Raw genomic sequence first — 18,986 nt, 5'->3', positions numbered from 1 at the left:
CTATGTTAAAGTCCTTCCCTTGTTCCCTCAGAAATATTCAACTCTGTCTTCAAACACACCTCTGTCATCAAACACACACCTGTCAACTCTGTCATCAAACACATACCTGTCAACTCTGTCATCAAACACACACCTGTCAACTCTGTCATCAAAGACACACCTGTCAACTCTGTCATCAAACACAACATCAAACAAACACCTGTCAACTCTGTCATCAAACACACACCTGTCAACTCTGTCTTCAAACACACACCTGTCAACTCTGTCATCAAACACAACATCAAACACACACTTGTCAACTTTGTCATCAAAGACACACCTGTCAACTCTGTCATCAAAGACACACCTGTCAACTCTGTCATCAAACACAACATCAAACAAACACCTGTCAACTCTGTCATCAAACACAACTGTCAACTCTGTCATCAAACACACCTGTCAACTCTGTCATCACACACAACATCAAACACACACCTGTCAACTTTGTCATCAAACACACACCTGTCAACTCTGTCATCAAACACACCTGTCAACTCTGTCATCAAACACAACATCAAACACACACCTGTCAACTCTGTCATCACACACAACATCAAACACACCTGTCAACTCTGTCATCAAACACACCTGTCAACTCTGTCATCAAACACACCTGTCAACTCTGTCATCAAACACAACATCAAACACACACCTGTCAACTCTGTCATCAAACACAACTGTCAACTCACACACCTGTCAACTCTGTCATCAAACACAACTGTCAACTCACACACCTGTCAACTCTGTCATCAAACACAACTGTCAACTCACACACCTGTCAACTCTGTCATCAAACACAACTGTCAACTCACACACCTGTCAACTCTGTCATCAAACACACCTGTCAACTCTGTCATCAAACACAACTGTCAACTCACACACCTGTCAACTCTGTCATCAAACACAACATCAAACACACACCTGTCAACTCTGTCATCAAACACAACTGTCAACTCTGTCATCAAACACACCTGTCTCTCATCAAACACACCTGTTAACTCTGTCATCAAACACAACTGTCAACTCACACACCTGTCAACTCTCACCTGTCAACTCTGTCATCAAACACAACATCAAACACACACCTGTCAACTCTGTCATCAAACACAACTGTCAACTCACACACCTGTCAACTCTGTCATCAAACACAACTGTCAACTCTCACACCTGTCAACTCTGTCATCGAGCACACAGCTGTCAACAGAGGAAAACAAAACAAATGTTGACCTGATACTGCCACAGGATCCTGACCACACCCACATATATCCCCCCCCAAGCCCCCCCCCCCCCCATCCCCCTCACCGCCACACACACATGTAAAAGAGTGAGGTACCATTGGACTCATAGTGGCTTTTCATGGCGTCAGGGTTGAGGTACTGGGGCTGGATGTTCAGACTCTGACCCGAGGCGAAGGCTTCAGGAGGGGAGGGGCTCTGCGGCTGCCACAGCAGCAGGTCGTTGTTGATCCTGTCAGACACAAACCACACCTTGTCCACACACTCCTTTTTGGGAGGGGGAGCGGGGGTCAGCCAATCTGCTGTGGGCAATAGGAATCCGTCTGCAGGCTGTGACACCTCATCTAGTTCTGTCAGATCAGTCCACCTCAAACATGGGACACTACCTGAGGTGCTATGTGATGTGTGACATGCCATGTGATGTGCCATGTGCCTTGTAATGTGACATGTGACATGCTATAGGACATGTCATGCTACATGCCATGTTACATGTCATGTGATGTGCTGTGTGCCATGCTACATGCCATGTGCCATTCTATGCTGTGTGCCATGCTATGCTGTGTGCAATGCCATGTGCCATGCTACATGCAATGCTACATGCCATGCCATGTGCCATAATTTGTGCAATGCAATGCCATGCTGTGTGCCATGTGATGTGCTGTGTGCCATGCCATTCTATGCTATGCACCATTCTATGCTGTGTGCCATGCTATGCTGTGCGATGTCATGCGATGTGCCATGCCATGTGCCATGCTACGTGCCATGTTATGTGCCATGCTACGTGCCAGTTGCCATGCCATGCTAGGTGCTGTGCTGTCTGCCATGCTATGTGCCGTGCCATGTCCATGCTATGTGTCATGCTGTGTGCAATGCTATATGTTGTGCTATGTGTCATGTTATGTGTCATGTTGTATGTCATGCTATGTGTCATGCTAATGCTATGTGTCATGCTATGTGTCATGCTGTATCCCATGCTATGTGCCATACTGTGTGTAATGCTATGTGCCATGCTGTGTGCCGTGCTGTGTGCCATGCTACGTGTCATGATGTGTGCCATGCTGTGTGCCATGCTATGTGACATGCTGTGTACCACGCTATGCGCCATGATACCAGCCATGCTGTGTGCCATGCTATGTGTCATGCTATGTGCCATGTTATGTGCCGTGCCGTGTGCCATGCTGTGTGCCATGCTATGTGTCATGCTATGTGCCATGCTATGTGCCATGCAATGTGCTGTGCTGTGTGCCATTCTATGTGCTATGCTGCATGCCATGCTATGTGCTATACCATGTCATGCTGTGTGCCATGCTATGTGGCGTGCTGTGTGCCATGCTACCAGCCATGCTCCATGCCATGCTGTGTGCGATGTAGTGACCTGTTGTAGAGCAGCTCCAGGAAGGCCTTGTCGTGCAGCGTCAGCAGGACCTTTGGTGCCGTGATGTCCACCAGCAGGGCCGTGTTGGCTGTGGCCACGTCCATGAACCTCCCCACCTCCTCCTTGTTGCCAGGGGCAACCCTCTGCAACAGGAAATGGTCCACCGACCACACCAACCTTCACCTTCCCCAACAAGAGTAGAGTGAACAGGTAACCACACCCCTACCAGTCTGCACCAGTGGGTCACAGCATAGTTTGTGTCAAAAATACATTCTTTCTGTTCCCACACAATTTGTGTCATTAATAATACATTCATTCTGTTCCCAGACAAAGTGTGTCATTAATAATACAAAGTGTGTCATTAATAATACATTCATTCTGTTCCCACACAATTTGTGTCATTAATAATATATTCGAAATATTTGAGTCATTAATGATATATTTTAAATACATTCTTTCTGTTCCCAGACAATCTGTGGCATAAAAAAATACATTCTTTCTGTTCCCACACAATTTGTGTCATTAATAATACATTCTTTCTGTTCCCGCACAATTTGTGTCATTAATAATACATTCTTTATGTTCCCACACAATTTGTGTCATTAATAATACATTCTTTCTGTTCCCACACAATTTGTGTCATTAATAATACATTCTTTCTGTTTCCACACAATTTGTGTCATTATTAATATATTCTTTCTGTTTCCACACAATTTGTGTAATCAATAATACACTGAGATGTAACGGAGGCATGTAATGGGTGAAACATGACAGCACCTCAAAGTTCAGGATCCAAGCTGACCTCTAAACCAACAACCACAGCCTCCCAACACCAACAACAACATACTTCTACTAATGATAAAATAGTAATAATACTGCAGACCCTGACAAAGGGTTTGCAGTGAAGCAGAGAGGACGGGTGGTATCACCCACCTCAAACATCCTGTCGAAGCCGTCAGTATCGTCACCATCGAAGGCCTCCGTGCCGTGCAGGATCTCCCTGTCCAGGGAGAAGGGGGTGGAGCCAGGCTGCTGGAACATGGAGCTGCTGTCGTCCACACTGCCCAGCCCCCCACTGGACCCTTCCATGTCGCTGTCGTCCTCAGTGTCCATCAGTGACGTCCCCACGGGGGGGAACCACTTGATCACCACCCTGTTCACACACCCCACGTTACACCTGGTCACACCACCCTGTCCACACACCCCACGTTACACCTGGTCACACCACCCTGTCATGTGACATTACACCTGGGTCACACAACCCTGTCATGTGACCTTACACCTGGGTCACACCACCCTGTCATGTGACGTTACACCTGGGTCACACCACCCCATCATGTGACGTTACACCTGGGTCACACCACCCCGTGGATACAGCCGACATTACACCTGGGTCACACCTGCTCTGAAAGGTGGCGTAATGACGAGCTAACACTGACAGTTTACTGCAGACTGCCCACACTGGGACCACCAAAGGATGAGCCTGGATACAGCTACAGCTCTGTGAAGGCCATGTGTTGCACCATGTCCTCTATCATCCTTTCACTAACGTTATTATTTCTTCTGGTGCAGACAGAGTCTTCATTCCAGTTCAAAATCAAAAAGTGCCACAGCAGTTTAACAGTTAATGGGTGCGAAGAACTGATTTCTTTTTTTTTCTTCTTTTTTTTTAGCCAAATTTGGTGTCAGTAGTGCATGTATTTCCAGAGAAAATGACGATGTTAAAGTTTACCACAGGCACACACACACACACACACACACACAGACAACCAAAACCCAGTTATTACATAGACTCACATTGTTTACACATGCGAGCCAAAAAAGCCAGACAATATTTCATCCATATTTTGCCCATCACACGAACTTTGAAAAAAAAGAAAAAATGTTTTTGAATTAAGTGCATTTACATATTGCACACGTGTGTTTGCTGTCACAACCGACAGCACCTCTGTTAGTTCAGGTGCAACTTGCGGCAAGCCACTCCCAGGGGTCCCATTTGAGAGATGCTGTTTGGACAAACGCTGGTCAGCGTCTTGCCCATTGTTGTCCATTTCTTTGATGTTTGAACGAAAAACACATGACAATAAGCTGCAACGTCCCTTCCATTTCTTTCAAACACCAGGAAATATAATGATATATAATTGTATTTGTGTTTGCATTTACTTTTTATCACATCAGATTTCTCTGTGTGAAATTTGGGCTGCTCTCCCCAGGGAGAGCGCGTCGCTACACTACAGCGCCACCCATTTTTTTGTATTTTTTCCAGCGTGCAGTTTTATTAGTTTTTCCTACTGAAGTGGATTGGGGTGTGATGCATTCAGTGTTGAAAGAGGGGAGGGAAGAAAGGGCGTGGGGTCATTTCGTGACACCATGGTTCAGCCAGATACCTATTCTCTTCCTTCGTCATGATGAATAAACACTCTTTCATTCTTTTTTTCTTTCTTTTTTTTTTTAGGGTCCTCCATTCTATTTCTGTCCCTTTGGCTCACTTGTGTAAACAAAGCCTTTCCAGTCATCTTGTTTAAAACAATATTGCACCTCTGGGATGGGCACAAATAATTTTTTTTTTTTAAAGCCAAATTATATGCAAACTGAATTTACTGGGGGTTTTTTTTGTTTTGTTTTTTTAATTCCCTAAACTTGGCACTTTGATCTGATATTCTGACACAACAAGAACAGCAGTCATTTTTATCATTTTTTGTTCAAACAGGAACTTCTTATGCTAAGCATGGAAGTTATATTTATTTTGCATGTCTTTGGTGCAGATAGTAAAAACGGGAAATTAATCTGTAATTAATGCTAGGGGGCTTAATTTGCTTTAAACTGATCTTTCTCATCTTAAACATTACATTTTGATATTATACTCGATACATAAAAAGCTTGTGTGTTTTGCTCTCAGTGTACAGGGCTTTCACAATGTTCATTCGCCTATGTGGTCTTTTTCAGAAAATACTAAAATCAATACGATGAGTAGACTTTATAGATCTACTGGCTGAGCCCTGAAGGTCATGGGCAAAAATCAACTGCGTACATATATTTATACATATTCAAAGCGCATGCTCATATTCTTTGCGAACACGAACAACTCCATTTTGCTTCAAGTTGTTGACCTGCCCGTTCAATCCTATATTCAATCGACAATACACGATAACATGTGATGGAAAGTTCGAGAAGGAGACCATAAAATATTTATTCAGAAAAAGATTTGTGAACGCCTCATCATTTACTGGATTAAGCCCGAAACTGCCATAAAAATATCCACAGAACCAGTCGGAATTCACAGTTAAAAATAATAAACCATGAGAGTTAATACCCTTGAATTGATGAAACATAAAAATTTCCTGTCTTGACTTTTCTCAAAATGAAGTCCTTTTCACTTCATACGACGTTTATTCATGTTATTAGTTTAACAAAATACTCAATTTTCATATCAACTTTAAAACTATAAAACTAGAATGGACATAAAAGAGAAATTGAATCAACCGTGTCAACCATGTGTTATTAAACTTGTACATCTATCTAGATCCAGAGAAAATGGCTAAATGTTGCAGTGTGATTGCGGCGATAGCCACGCTCCTTTACCGCGGACTTAAAACAAATTTTTAATTGCCCTTAAAGATTTTTTTAATGCCCAAGATACACCAGAATAATATGATTTAAACAGCAATCTCACTGCAAATACCATAACCGATTTATCGCCCTTTAAAAAAGCATGTTTAAATGTTATATTTTTGAACGTCAGTTAAGGAGCCACGATAGTGTAATGGGTAAGACAGTTTCTTCTCATCCGAACACGCGGGGTTCAATCTGCCGTTAGGACTTTTTTTTTTTCTTTTAACCCGAAGCTTTATAATAACAAATACAGACCACATTTTAACGATTATATATATATTTTTTTTAAGTGTATCACAAGTGAGTCTTGAAGGCCTTGCCTCTCTCGTTTCCTTTTCTTCTTTTTCTGTTTTTTACATCTTCAACTGCATGAAAAATACAACATAAAAAAGCAAAAACAAAGCTACCTCTTACCTGACAGTGCACTACCTGTTACCTGACAGTGACGCTGCACTACCTGTTACCTGACAGTGACACTGCACTACCTGTTACCTGACAGTGACACTGCACTACCTGTTACCTGACAGTGACGCTGCACTACCTGTTACCTGACAGTGACGCTGCACTACCTGTTACCTGACAGTGACGCTGCACTACCTGTTACCTAACAGTGACGCTGCACTACCTGTTACCTGAGTGACACTGCACTACCTGTTACCTGAGTGACGCTGCACTACCTGTTACCTGACAGTGACGCTGCACTACCTGTTACCTGACAGTGACGCTGCACTACCTGTTACCTGACAGTGACACTGCACTACCTGTTACCTAACAGTGACGCTGCACTACCTGTTACCTGACAGTGACGCTGCACTAGCTGTTACCTGACAGTGACGCTGCACTACCTGTTACCTGACAGTGACACTGCACTACCTGTTACCTGACAGTGACACTGCACTAGCTGTTACCTGACAGTGACACTGCACTACCTGTTACCTGACAGTGACGCTGCACTACCTGTTACCTGACAGTGACACTGCACTACCTGTTACCTGACAGTGACGCTGCACTACCTGTTACCTGACAGTGACGCTGCACTACCTGTTACCTGACAGTGACACTGCACTACCTGTTACCTGACAGTGACGCTGCACTACCTGTTACCTAACAGTGACGCTGCACTAGCTGTTACCTGACAGTGACACTGCACTACCTGTTACCTAACAGTGATGCTGCACTACCTGTTACCTAACAGTGATGCTGCACTAGCTGTTACCTGACAGTGACGCTGCACTACCTGTTACCTGACAGTGACACTGCACTACCTGTTACCTAACAGTGATGCTGCACTAGCTGTTACCTGACAGTGATGCTGCACTACCTGTTACCTGACAGTGACGCTGCACTACCTGTTACCTGACAGTGACGCTGCACTACCTGTTACCTAACAGTGACGCTGCACTACCTGTTACCTGACAGTGACACTGCACTACCTGTTACCTGACAGTGACGCTGCACTACCTGTTACCTGACAGTGACACTGCACTACCTGTTACCTGACAGTGACACTGCACTACCTGTTACCTGGCAGTGACACTGCACTACCTGTTACCTGACAGTGACACTGCACTACCTGTTACCTGACAGTGACACTGCACTACCTGTTACCTGACGGTGATGCTGCACTACCTGTTACCTGACGGTGATGCTGCACCACCTGTTACCTGACAGTGACGCTGCACTAGCTGTTACCTGACAGTGACGCTGCACTACCTGTTACCTGACAGTGACACTGCACTACCTGTTACCTGACGGTGATGCTGCACTACCTGTTACCTGAGTGACGCTGCACTAGCTGTTACCTGACAGTGACACTGCACTATCTGTTACCTGACGGTGATGCTGCACTAGCTGTTACCTGACAGTGACGCTGCACTACCTGTTACCTGACGGTGATGCTGCACTACCTGTTACCTGACAGTGATGCTGCACTACCTCTGTTACCTGAGTGATGCTGCACTACCTGTTACCTGACAGTGACGCTGCACTACCTGTTACCTGGCAGAGACGCTGCACTACCTGTTACCTGACAGTGACGCTGCACTACCTGTTACCTGACAGTGACGCTGCACTACCTGTTACCTGACAGTGACGCTGCACTACCTGTTACCTGGCAGTGACGCTGCACTACCTGTTACCTGACAGTGACGCTGCACTACCTGTTACCTGACAGTGACGCTGCACTACCTGTTACCTGACAGTGACACTGCACAAGCTGTTACCTGACAGTGACACTGCACTACCTGTTACCTGACAGTGACACTGCACTGACACTGCACTACCTGTTACCTGACAGTGACATTGCACTACCTGTTACCTGACAGTGACACTGCACTAACTGTTACCTGACAGTGACGCTGCACTAGCTGTTACCTGACAGTGACGCTGCACTACCTTTTACCTGACAGTGACGCTGCACAAGCTGTTACCTGACAGTGATACTGCACTACCTGTTACCTGACAGTGACACTGCACTGACACTGCACTACCTGTTACCTGACAGTGACATTGCACTACCTGTTACCTGACAGTGACACTGCACTACCTGTTACCTGACAGTGACGCTGCACTACCTGTTACCCGACAGTGACACTGCACTAGCTGTTACCTGACAGTGACGCTGCACTACCTTTTACCTGACAGTGACGCTGCACAAGCTGTTACCTGACAGTGACACTGCACTACCTGTTACCTGACAGTGACACTGCACTACCTGTTACCTGACAGTGACGCTGCACTACCTGTTACCTGACAGTGATGCTGCACTACCTGTTGCCTGACAGTGACGCTGCACTACCTGTTACCTGACAGTGACGCTGCACTACCTGTTACCTGACAGTGACGCTGCACTACCTGTTACCTGACAGTGACGCTGCACTACCTGTTACCTGGCAGTGACGCTGCACTACCTGTTACCTGACAGTGACGCTGCACTATCTGTTACCTGACAGTGACGCTGCACTCGCTGTTACCTGACGGTGACACTGCACTCGCTGTTACCTGACAGTGACGCTGCACTCGCTGTTACCTGACGGTGACACTGCACTACCTGTTACCTGACAGTGGCGCTGCACTACCTGTTACCTGACAGTGACGCTGCACTAGCTGTTACCTGACAGTGACGCTGCACTACCTGTTACCTGGCAGTGACACTGCACTAGCTGTTACCTGACAGTGACGCTGCACTAGCAGCCTCTCACCTGGGGCGATTGAAGTTGTCACCCACATCCCCAGTGCCCTGCAGGATGCTGCCGAACAGTCGGGGCGTCTTGTTGAAGTCTTCCTGGAAGTACACTGCACACACACACACACACACACACACACACACACACACATTAACATCACCTTTTCAAAAGCTTACATACATCTGTCTTTGCAAACATGACAGCTTACACCTTTGAATGTGTACACCACAACTTCTCTGCAAACATGACAGCTTACACCTTTGAATGTGTACACCACAACTTCTCTGCAAACATGACAGCTTACACCTTTGAATGTGTACACCACAACTTCTCTGCAAACATGACAGCTTACACCTTTGAATGTGTACAACACAACTTCTCTGCAAACATGACAGCTTACACCTTTGAATCTGTACACCACAACTTCTCTGCAAACATGACAGCTAACATGACACCTACACAAACCCCCCTCACCTTCCATCTTGCTACAGACTGGTGCAGACCTAACAACTGACATGACATGACACGACACGACATGACATGACCCCCCTCACCTGCCATCATGCTACAGACAGGTGCAGACCTGACAAACAACTGACATGACATGACACGACATGACAAGACCCCCCTCACCTCCCATCTTGCTACAGATGACCTGCAGACAGGTGGGGGAGGAGGTAGGGGTGTGGGGGGTGGAGAAGGACAGCAGGGCCAGGTGGTCCACATCCAGCAGCAGACTCTCCTTGTGCAGCGTGCGGCCCCACCACTCCCGCGGGGCGTGCTGGTTGGGCGGCCGCAGGTCAGGGATGGGGAACCTGCCACACATCACTGTCATCAGCCTGGGCCATGGAAACCAGAACAAACCCAGCATGCACAACCCCGAAAAATGGAGTATGGCTGCCTACATGTCAGGGTGAATAATAATCCAAAATGGTCCTACACGTACAATGTTACATGTCATGTGTGCGTGACTGTGACCCGACTGAATGGCACAGGAAACAAATGATGAGCACCCAATGGCAGCAGTCAGTCACCTCTACCCGGGAAGGCAGCCCGTTATGTAAACGACTCTTGACCAAGGATATGTGCAAAAAGTATCCATATCATCATCATCATCATCATCGTCATCGTCATCATCACACAAGTTTTTACATGGTACTTAATCTGGTCCTGGGACACAAACGATAATAGCGATCATAATAGTGATTTTATATTGCACTTAATCTTGTAATAATAATGATAATAATAATGGTATTTATTTAGCGCTGAATCTTGTGCAGAGAAAAATCAAAGCGCTTTCACACCAGTCATTCACATGCTTGCATAACTCTAAAACTGGAGAAACTGAAGACAAGGAAGAGGCAGCGAAGTGAGGCTGTTTTGGGAAGAGGTGGGTGAGTGCGGAGACTTGACGAAGCGAAAGAGGAAGTTTATTCCAACTGCAAGGTCCAGAGACAGAGAAAGAACGGCAGCCAACAGAGGAATAGTTATTAGGGCCTCACTGCTGTCTCTTTTGCAAGTACGTCTGTGTGAATGAATAAAGTCTTGTATTGTTTGTAAAAATTTCTTGGAGTTGGCTGCAATTTATTTATGGAGCGTGCAAGGATCTGGAGACACATTTTTTTCTTTTATTAGACTGTGTGGGGCTGGTTGTGGCGAAGTGGGTCCTCAACTTTTACCGGTCACATGACAATCATACTACTACTACTACAACATAATAATAACAATAACAATAATAATAACAACAACAACAAATAATAAAGTATTTACATGGCACTGAATGTGTTGTGAAGGTGGGTGGGTGGGCAGGAAGGGTTGGGGGGTGGATGGATGGATGGATGGATAGACTGAAGAAAGTCCAGGTATTTCCCTTGGCCCAACTTTATGTGATCCAACAAGATTCTACCAAAAACACATCTTCACTAAATCTAGAAACAACCTGAAAATATACATATTTTTGATTAAAAAAAGAAAAAAATCCTTGCAGTGAAGGGTTTAAAATGTCGAAACAGGAGTATTGAAAGGCAAACTAAATGACTACAGGTGTAGGTGACAACAGCAGTGAAGGTGTGCAGTCAGGGGAGGGGGTGGGGGTGGGGTACCTGAGACGGAGAGTGGCGCGGCGGCAGGAAAGGTCAAAGTCCATGGTGTTGGAGCTCTGCATCACGTCCTCCATGGCCGCGTCAAAACCACACTGCTGGTCCTGACAACACAACACACCGAGTCATGACAACGTAACATATCATGACAACACAACACAGTGTCATGACAATGCAACACACCGCGCCATGACATGTCATGACAACACAACACAATGCATCATGACAGGACAACACACCGTGTCATGACAACACAACACGCAGTGTCATGACAATGCAACACACAGTGTCATGACAACGCAACACACCGCAACACACAGTGTCAAGACAACGCAACACACGGTGTCACGACAACGCAACACACGGTGTCATGACAACGCAACACACAGTGTCATGACAACGCAACACACGGTGTCATGACAACGCAACACACAGTGTCATGACAACACAACATATCATGACAACACAACACACCGCTTCATGACAACACAACACACAGTGTCATGACATCGCAATACACCACGCCATCACAACACAACATATCATGACAACACAACACACAGTGTCATGACAACGCAACACACCGCGCCATTACATGTCATGACAACGCAACACACTGCATCATGACAACACAACATGTCATTACAACACAACACAGTGTCGTGACAACACAACACACTGAACCATGAAATGTCATGACTACACAACACACTGCATCATGACAACACAACATGTCATGCAAACACAACACACTGTGTCAAACCCACACTGCTGATCCTGACAACACAACGCATCATGACAACACAACATACCATGTCATGACAACACACCACACTACCCCATGACAAAACACCGCATCATGACAATACAACATACCGCGTCAAAGCCACACTCCTGGTCCTGACAACACAACACATAACAACACAGCACCACATCAAAAGGCCACTTCAATGTGAAGACAACAACAACAAAGTACAACAAGCCACTTCAACATGATGACAACAACAAAGTACAACAAGCCACTTCAACATGATGACAACAACAAAGTACAACAAGCCACTTCAACATGATGACAACAACAAAGTACAACAAGCCACTTCAACATGATGACAACAACAAAGTACAACAAGCCACTTCAACATGACAACAACAACAAAGTACAACAAGCCACTTCAACATGATGACAACAAAGTCAACAAGCCACTTCAACATGATGACAACAAAGTCAACAAGCCACTTCAACATGATGACAACAAAGTCAACAAGCCACTTCAACATGATGACAACAACAAAGTCCAAGCCACTTCAACATGATGACAACAACAAAGTCCAACAAACCACTTCAACATGATGACAACAACAAAGTCCAACAAGCCACTTCAACATGATGACAACAACAAAGTCCAACAAGCCACTTCAACATGATGACAACAAAGTACAACAAGCCACTTCAACATGACAACAACAAAGTACAACAAGCCACTTCAACATGATGACAACAAGGTCCAACAAGCCACTTCAACATGATGACAACAACAACAAAGTCCAACAAGCCACTTCAACATGATGACAACAACAACAAAGTACAACAAGCCACTTCAACATGATGACAACAACAACAAAGTACAACAAGCCACTTCAACATAACAACAACAACAAAGTACAACAAGCCACTTCAACATGACAACAACAAAGTACAAGAAGCCACTTCAACATGACAACAACAAAGTACAAGAAGCCACTTCAACATGACAACAACAAAGTACAAGAAGCCACTTCAACATGACAACAACAAAGTACAACAAGCCACTTCAACATGATGACAACAACAAGGTCCAACAAGCCACTTCAACATGATGACAACAACAAAGTACAACAAGCCACTTCAACATGATGACAACAACAACAAAGTCCAACAAGCCACTTCAACATGATGACAACAACAACAAAGTACAACAAGCCACTTCAACATGATGACAACAACAAAGTCCAACAAGCCACTTCAACATAACAACAACAACAAAGTACAACAAGCCACTTCAACATGATGACAACAACAAAGTACAACAAGCCACTTCAACATGACAACAACAAAGTACAAGAAGCCACTTCAACATGACAACAACAAAGTACAAGAAGCCACTTCAACATGACAACAACAACAAAGTCCAACAAGCCACTTCAACATGACAACAACAAAGTACAAGAAGCCACTTCAACATGACAACAACAAAGTACAAGAAGCCACTTCAACATGACAACAACAAAGTACAACAAGCCACTTCAACATGACAACAACAAAGTACAACAAGTCACTTCAACATGACAACAACAAAGTACAACAAGCCACTTCAACATGACAACAACAAAGTACAAGAAGCCACTTCAACATGACAACAACAAAGTACAAGAAGCCACTTCAACATGATGACAACAACAACAAAGTACAAGAAGCCACTTCAACATGACGACAACAACAACAAAGTACAACAAGCCACTTCAACATGATGACAACAAAGTACAACAAGCCACTTCAACATGACAACAACAACAAAGTACAACAAGCCACTTCAACATGACAACAACAAAGTACAACAAGCCACTTCAACATGATGACAACAACAAAGTACAACAAGCCACTTCAACATGATGACAACAACAAAGTACAACAAGCCACTTCAACATGATGACAACAAAGTCCAACAAGCCACTTCAACATGATGACAACAACAACAAAGTACAACAAGCCACTTCAACATGACGACAACAAAGTCCAACAAGCCACTTCAACATGATGACAACAACAACAAAGTACAACAAGCCACTTCAACATGATGACAACAAAGTACAACAAGCCACTTCAACATGACAACAACAACAAAGTCCAACAAGCCACTTCAACATGATGACAACAACAAAGTACAACAAGCCACTTCAACATGATGACAACAAAGTCCAACAAGCCACTTCAACATGATGACAACAACAACAAAGTCCAACAAGCCACTTCAACATGATGACAACAACAACAAAGTACAACAAGCCACTTCAACATGATGACAACAACAAAGTACAACAAGCCACTTCAACATGATGACAACAACAACAAAGTCCAACAAGCCACTTCAACATGATGACAACAACAACAAAGTACAACAAGTCACTTCAACATGACAACAACAAAGTCCAACAAGTCACTTCAACATGACAACAACAAAGTACAACAAGTCACTTCAACATGACAACAACAAAGTACAACAAGCCACTTCAACATGACAACAACAAAGTACAACAAGCCACTTCAACATGATGACAACAAAGTCCAACAAGCCACTTCAACATGACAACAACAAAGTCCAACAAGCCACTTCAACATGATGACAACAAAGTCCAACAAGCCACTTCAACATGACAACAACAAAGTACAACAAGCCACTTCAACATGATGACAACAAAGTACAACAAGCCACTTCAACATGATGACAACAACAACAAAGTACAACAAGCCACTTCAACATGATGACAACAACAACAAAGTCCAACAAGCCACTTCAACATAATGACAACAACAACAAAGTAGAACAACCCACTTCAACATGATGACAACAACAAACAATTCCCAACCAGCCACACCGAGGGGAGACAACAACCAGCCACACCAAAGGGAGACAACAACCACAGCCACACCGAGGGGAGACAACAACCACAGCCACACCGAGGGGAGACAACAACCAGCCACACCGAGGGGAGACAACAACCACAGCCACACCGAGGGGAGACAACAACCAGCCACACCGAGGGGAGACAACAACCAGCCACACCAAAGGGAGACAACAACCAGCTTTGAGATGCTCACCATGACGAGGGGCTGGACAAAGGAGGGGGATGGTTTGGGGCGGGTGAGGGTGGTGAGGAGGGTGGCCAGGCGATCCTGCATGGTGATGTCCACCTCCGTCATCACCTGCCCCACACCCACCTTCACCTTCGTCTCCTTGTAGTTGTTGCCATAGGGACCCGTCTGAAACATCATCATCCTGCGTCAGTGTGTGTGTGTGTGTGTGTATGTGTGTGTGAATGATGAACCCAAAACACACCCCTCTACCAACATTACCTTGATGCACCCAAAACACAGCCCTCTACTAACGTTACCTTGACCCTCTACCACCATCACCTTGCCCCTATACCAGCATCACCTTGACATCTACCACCATCACCTTGACGCTCTACCACTGTTACCTTGACCCTCTACCAACATCACCTTGACCCTCTACCACTGCTCCCTTGGCCCTCTACTACCATGGCCTTGACCCTCTACCAACATGACTTTGACCCTCTACTAAAGTCACCTCGACCCTCTACCACCATCACCTCAACCCTCTACCAAAGTCACCTTGACCCTTTACCACTGTCATCTTGACCCTCTATCAAAGTCACCTTGACCCTCTACCAAGGTTACCTTGCAGTTGATGATGGCCTCCAGGTTGATGGCGGGCGACAGGCTGTCCAGGGAGAAAGGGAGACCACTCTCTGACTCTGGTGGCATGGCATTGCTGAAGGTCAGGATCTGGAATCACACAGACACACAAGAGTAACCATCTGGAATCACACAGACACACACACACAGTAACCATCTGGAATCACACACACACAGTAACCATCTGAAATCACACACACAGTAACCATCTGGAATCACACACACACACACAGTAACCATCTGGAATCACACAGACACACAGAGTAACCATCTGGAATCACACAGACACACACAGTAACCATCTGGAATCACACAGACACACAGAGTAACCATCTGGAATCACACAGACACACAGAGTAACCATCTGGAATCACACAGACACACAGTAACCATCTGGAATCACACAGACACACACAGTAACCATCTGGAATCACACACACACAGTAACCATCTGGAATCACACACACACACACACACACACACACACACACACACACACACACACAGAGTAACCATCTGGAATCAAACAGAGACACACACAGTAACCATTTGAAATCACACACACACAGTAACCATCTGGAATCACTGACACACACACAGTAACCATCTGGAATCACAGACACACACAAACAGTAAGTGAGCAACCATCTGGAATCACACACACGCATCGACACACAGTAACCATTGTGTGAATCACACGCACACCAACACATTTTGTGAGGGGCCAAAACCTGAAGCCAACTGACTGCATGTAGGAAAAAATCCAAAGATACATGTGTCAATAATGCAAATGAAACAACACTGAAAGCACACACACACATACACACACACACACACACACACACACACCTCAGATACAATTCAGACATACATGCCAAACTTGTTTCACAGGAAAGAGAGTGATACAGAACCCAGCTCCTCATACTGTATTCCATTGAAAGCAATGCCAGGTCCCAGCCAAACCAACCAGTGAACCACAGTCAGATAACAACTGTGGTCAATACTGCCTGCCTTCCACATTCACCATGTGACCATGTGAAACAGCCACTGTGCTGCACACACTCATGGCATCACAAGTATTTCACACACACACACACACACACACACACACACACACACACACGAGTAAGAAAGGAGTCCACTGAAGTGTGATTACTATGGGCGATGGCCAGGGTCACCGGGTTTGAAATGTGCTGACACCAAGCCCCCAACTCCTCTTGGTGTCCAGCTTTCATCAGAGTACAGGAGGATCTGTGCTGACTGTGTGCACTTCCTTTCTTTTCTGTGCAGGATATACATATAAATGAATACATGTGTACATGTCTGACTGCATGTACTCCTGCATGTATATGTGTACATGTGTATACATGCTTGTTCAAGTTTATGCCTTATGGGAAAAGGTCAGGATTTTGAATCAGCCAGTCCTGAAAGGGCAAAGTCAGTCATTTCTCCATTATTCATTACTGCTTCACAGATGTCATGGTCCACTTTGCACCATCACACAATATCTATAAATAAACAATAACCCCGCACCCCCACCCCCACCCCTTTGGCAATGTAACCAAAATGTCGGTGCTGAACAGAGAAACAGCCACTGGTCAACTTTTCACTTCACGTTCTGATAGGATTGCCTCCTCCCCCCTCTCCCCACCATCACTTTCAGCCGATATGTCTTAATCTACAATTTTTCCTCTCAAGATGGAATGAGTACTCTTATCTTACAGTCCTCATACAAGATGAGGAGTTGTCTTACAGTCCTCACACATGATGAGGTGCTATCTTACACTATAGTCTTCACACATGATGAGGTGTTATCTTACAGTCCTCACACATGATGAGGTGTTATCTTACAGTCTTCACACATGATGAGGTGTTATCTTACAGTCCTCACACATGAGGTGTTATCTTACAATCCTCACACATGATGAGGTGTTATCTTACAGTCCCCACACATGATGAGGTGTTATCTTAGAGTCCCCACACATGATGAGGTGTTATCTTATAGTCCTCACACATGATGAGGTGTTATCTTACAGTCCTCACACATGAGGTATTATCTTACAGTCCTCACATGTGATGAGGTGTTATCTTACTCTACAGTCCTCACATGTGATGAGGTGTGATCTGACAGTCCTCACACATGATGAGGTGTTATCCTCACACATGATGAGGTGTTATCTTACAGTCCTCACACATGATGATGTGCTATCTTACACTACAGTCTTCACACATGATGAGGTGTTATCTTACACTACAGCCCTCACATGATGAAGTGTTATCTTACAGTCCTAACACGTGATAAGGTGTTACCTTACAACACAGTCCTCACATCATGATGAGGTGTTATCTTACAGTCCTCACATCATGATGAGGTGTTATCTTACAGCCTCATACATGATGAGGTGTTATCTTACACTACAGTCCTCACACATGAGGTGTTATCTTACAAACCTCACACATGATAAAGTGTTATCTTATAGTCCTCACACATGATGAGGTGTTATCTTACAATCCTCACACATGATGAGGTGTTATATTACAGTCCTCACATGTGATGAGGTGTTAACTTACACTACAGACCTCACACATGATGAGGTGTTATCTTACAGTCCTCATATGTGATGAGGTGTTATATTACAGTCCTCACACATGATGAGGTGTTATCTTACAGTCCTCATATATGATGAGGTGTTATCTTGCAGTCCTCACATGTGATGAGGTGTTATCTTACAGTCCTCACACACGATGAGGTGTTATCTTACAGTCCTCACACACGATGAGGTGTTATCTTACAGTCCTCATATATGATGAGGTGTTATCTTGCAGTCCTCACATGTGATGAGGTGTTATCTTACAGTCCTCACACACGATGAGGTGTTATCTTACACTACAGAGCTCACACATGATGAGGTGTTATCTTACAGTCCTCATATATGATGAGGTGTTATCTTGCAGTCCTCACGTGTG

The 18,986-nt window shown here is 44.8% G+C and overlaps 1 protein-coding gene across 5 annotated transcripts in view; it reads right to left on the bottom strand.

Moving 5' to 3' along the window:
- LOC143296737 (autophagy-related protein 2 homolog A-like) overlaps positions 1-18,986 on the bottom strand; it is a 125,380-nt gene that overhangs the window by 54,163 nt on the left and 52,231 nt on the right. For all 5 annotated transcript variants that reach the window (XR_013057161.1, XM_076608796.1, XM_076608799.1 and 2 more), the window contains exons 13-20: positions 16,002-16,109; positions 15,402-15,563; positions 11,549-11,649; positions 10,080-10,261; positions 9,462-9,555; positions 3,583-3,802; positions 2,650-2,792; positions 1,373-1,506 (exon numbers count right to left, since the gene is read on the bottom strand). Coding sequence is in view for 4 of the 5 variants with exons in the window: in XM_076608796.1 (XP_076464911.1) it covers positions 1,373-1,506; positions 2,650-2,792; positions 3,583-3,802; positions 9,462-9,555; positions 10,080-10,261; positions 11,549-11,649; positions 15,402-15,563; positions 16,002-16,109 (1,144 nt within the window). In the remaining variant the exon portion in view is untranslated. The remainder of the gene's footprint in view (positions 1-1,372; positions 1,507-2,649; positions 2,793-3,582; positions 3,803-9,461; positions 9,556-10,079; positions 10,262-11,548; positions 11,650-15,401; positions 15,564-16,001; positions 16,110-18,986) is intronic.

Source organism: Babylonia areolata, chromosome 21 (genome assembly GCF_041734735.1).
Source record: "Babylonia areolata isolate BAREFJ2019XMU chromosome 21, ASM4173473v1, whole genome shotgun sequence".
Classification (NCBI taxonomy): domain Eukaryota; kingdom Metazoa; phylum Mollusca; class Gastropoda; order Neogastropoda; family Buccinidae; genus Babylonia; species Babylonia areolata.
Note: the sequence above shows the minus strand (reverse complement) of the source record. Positions and strands in the feature narration are given on the sequence as shown.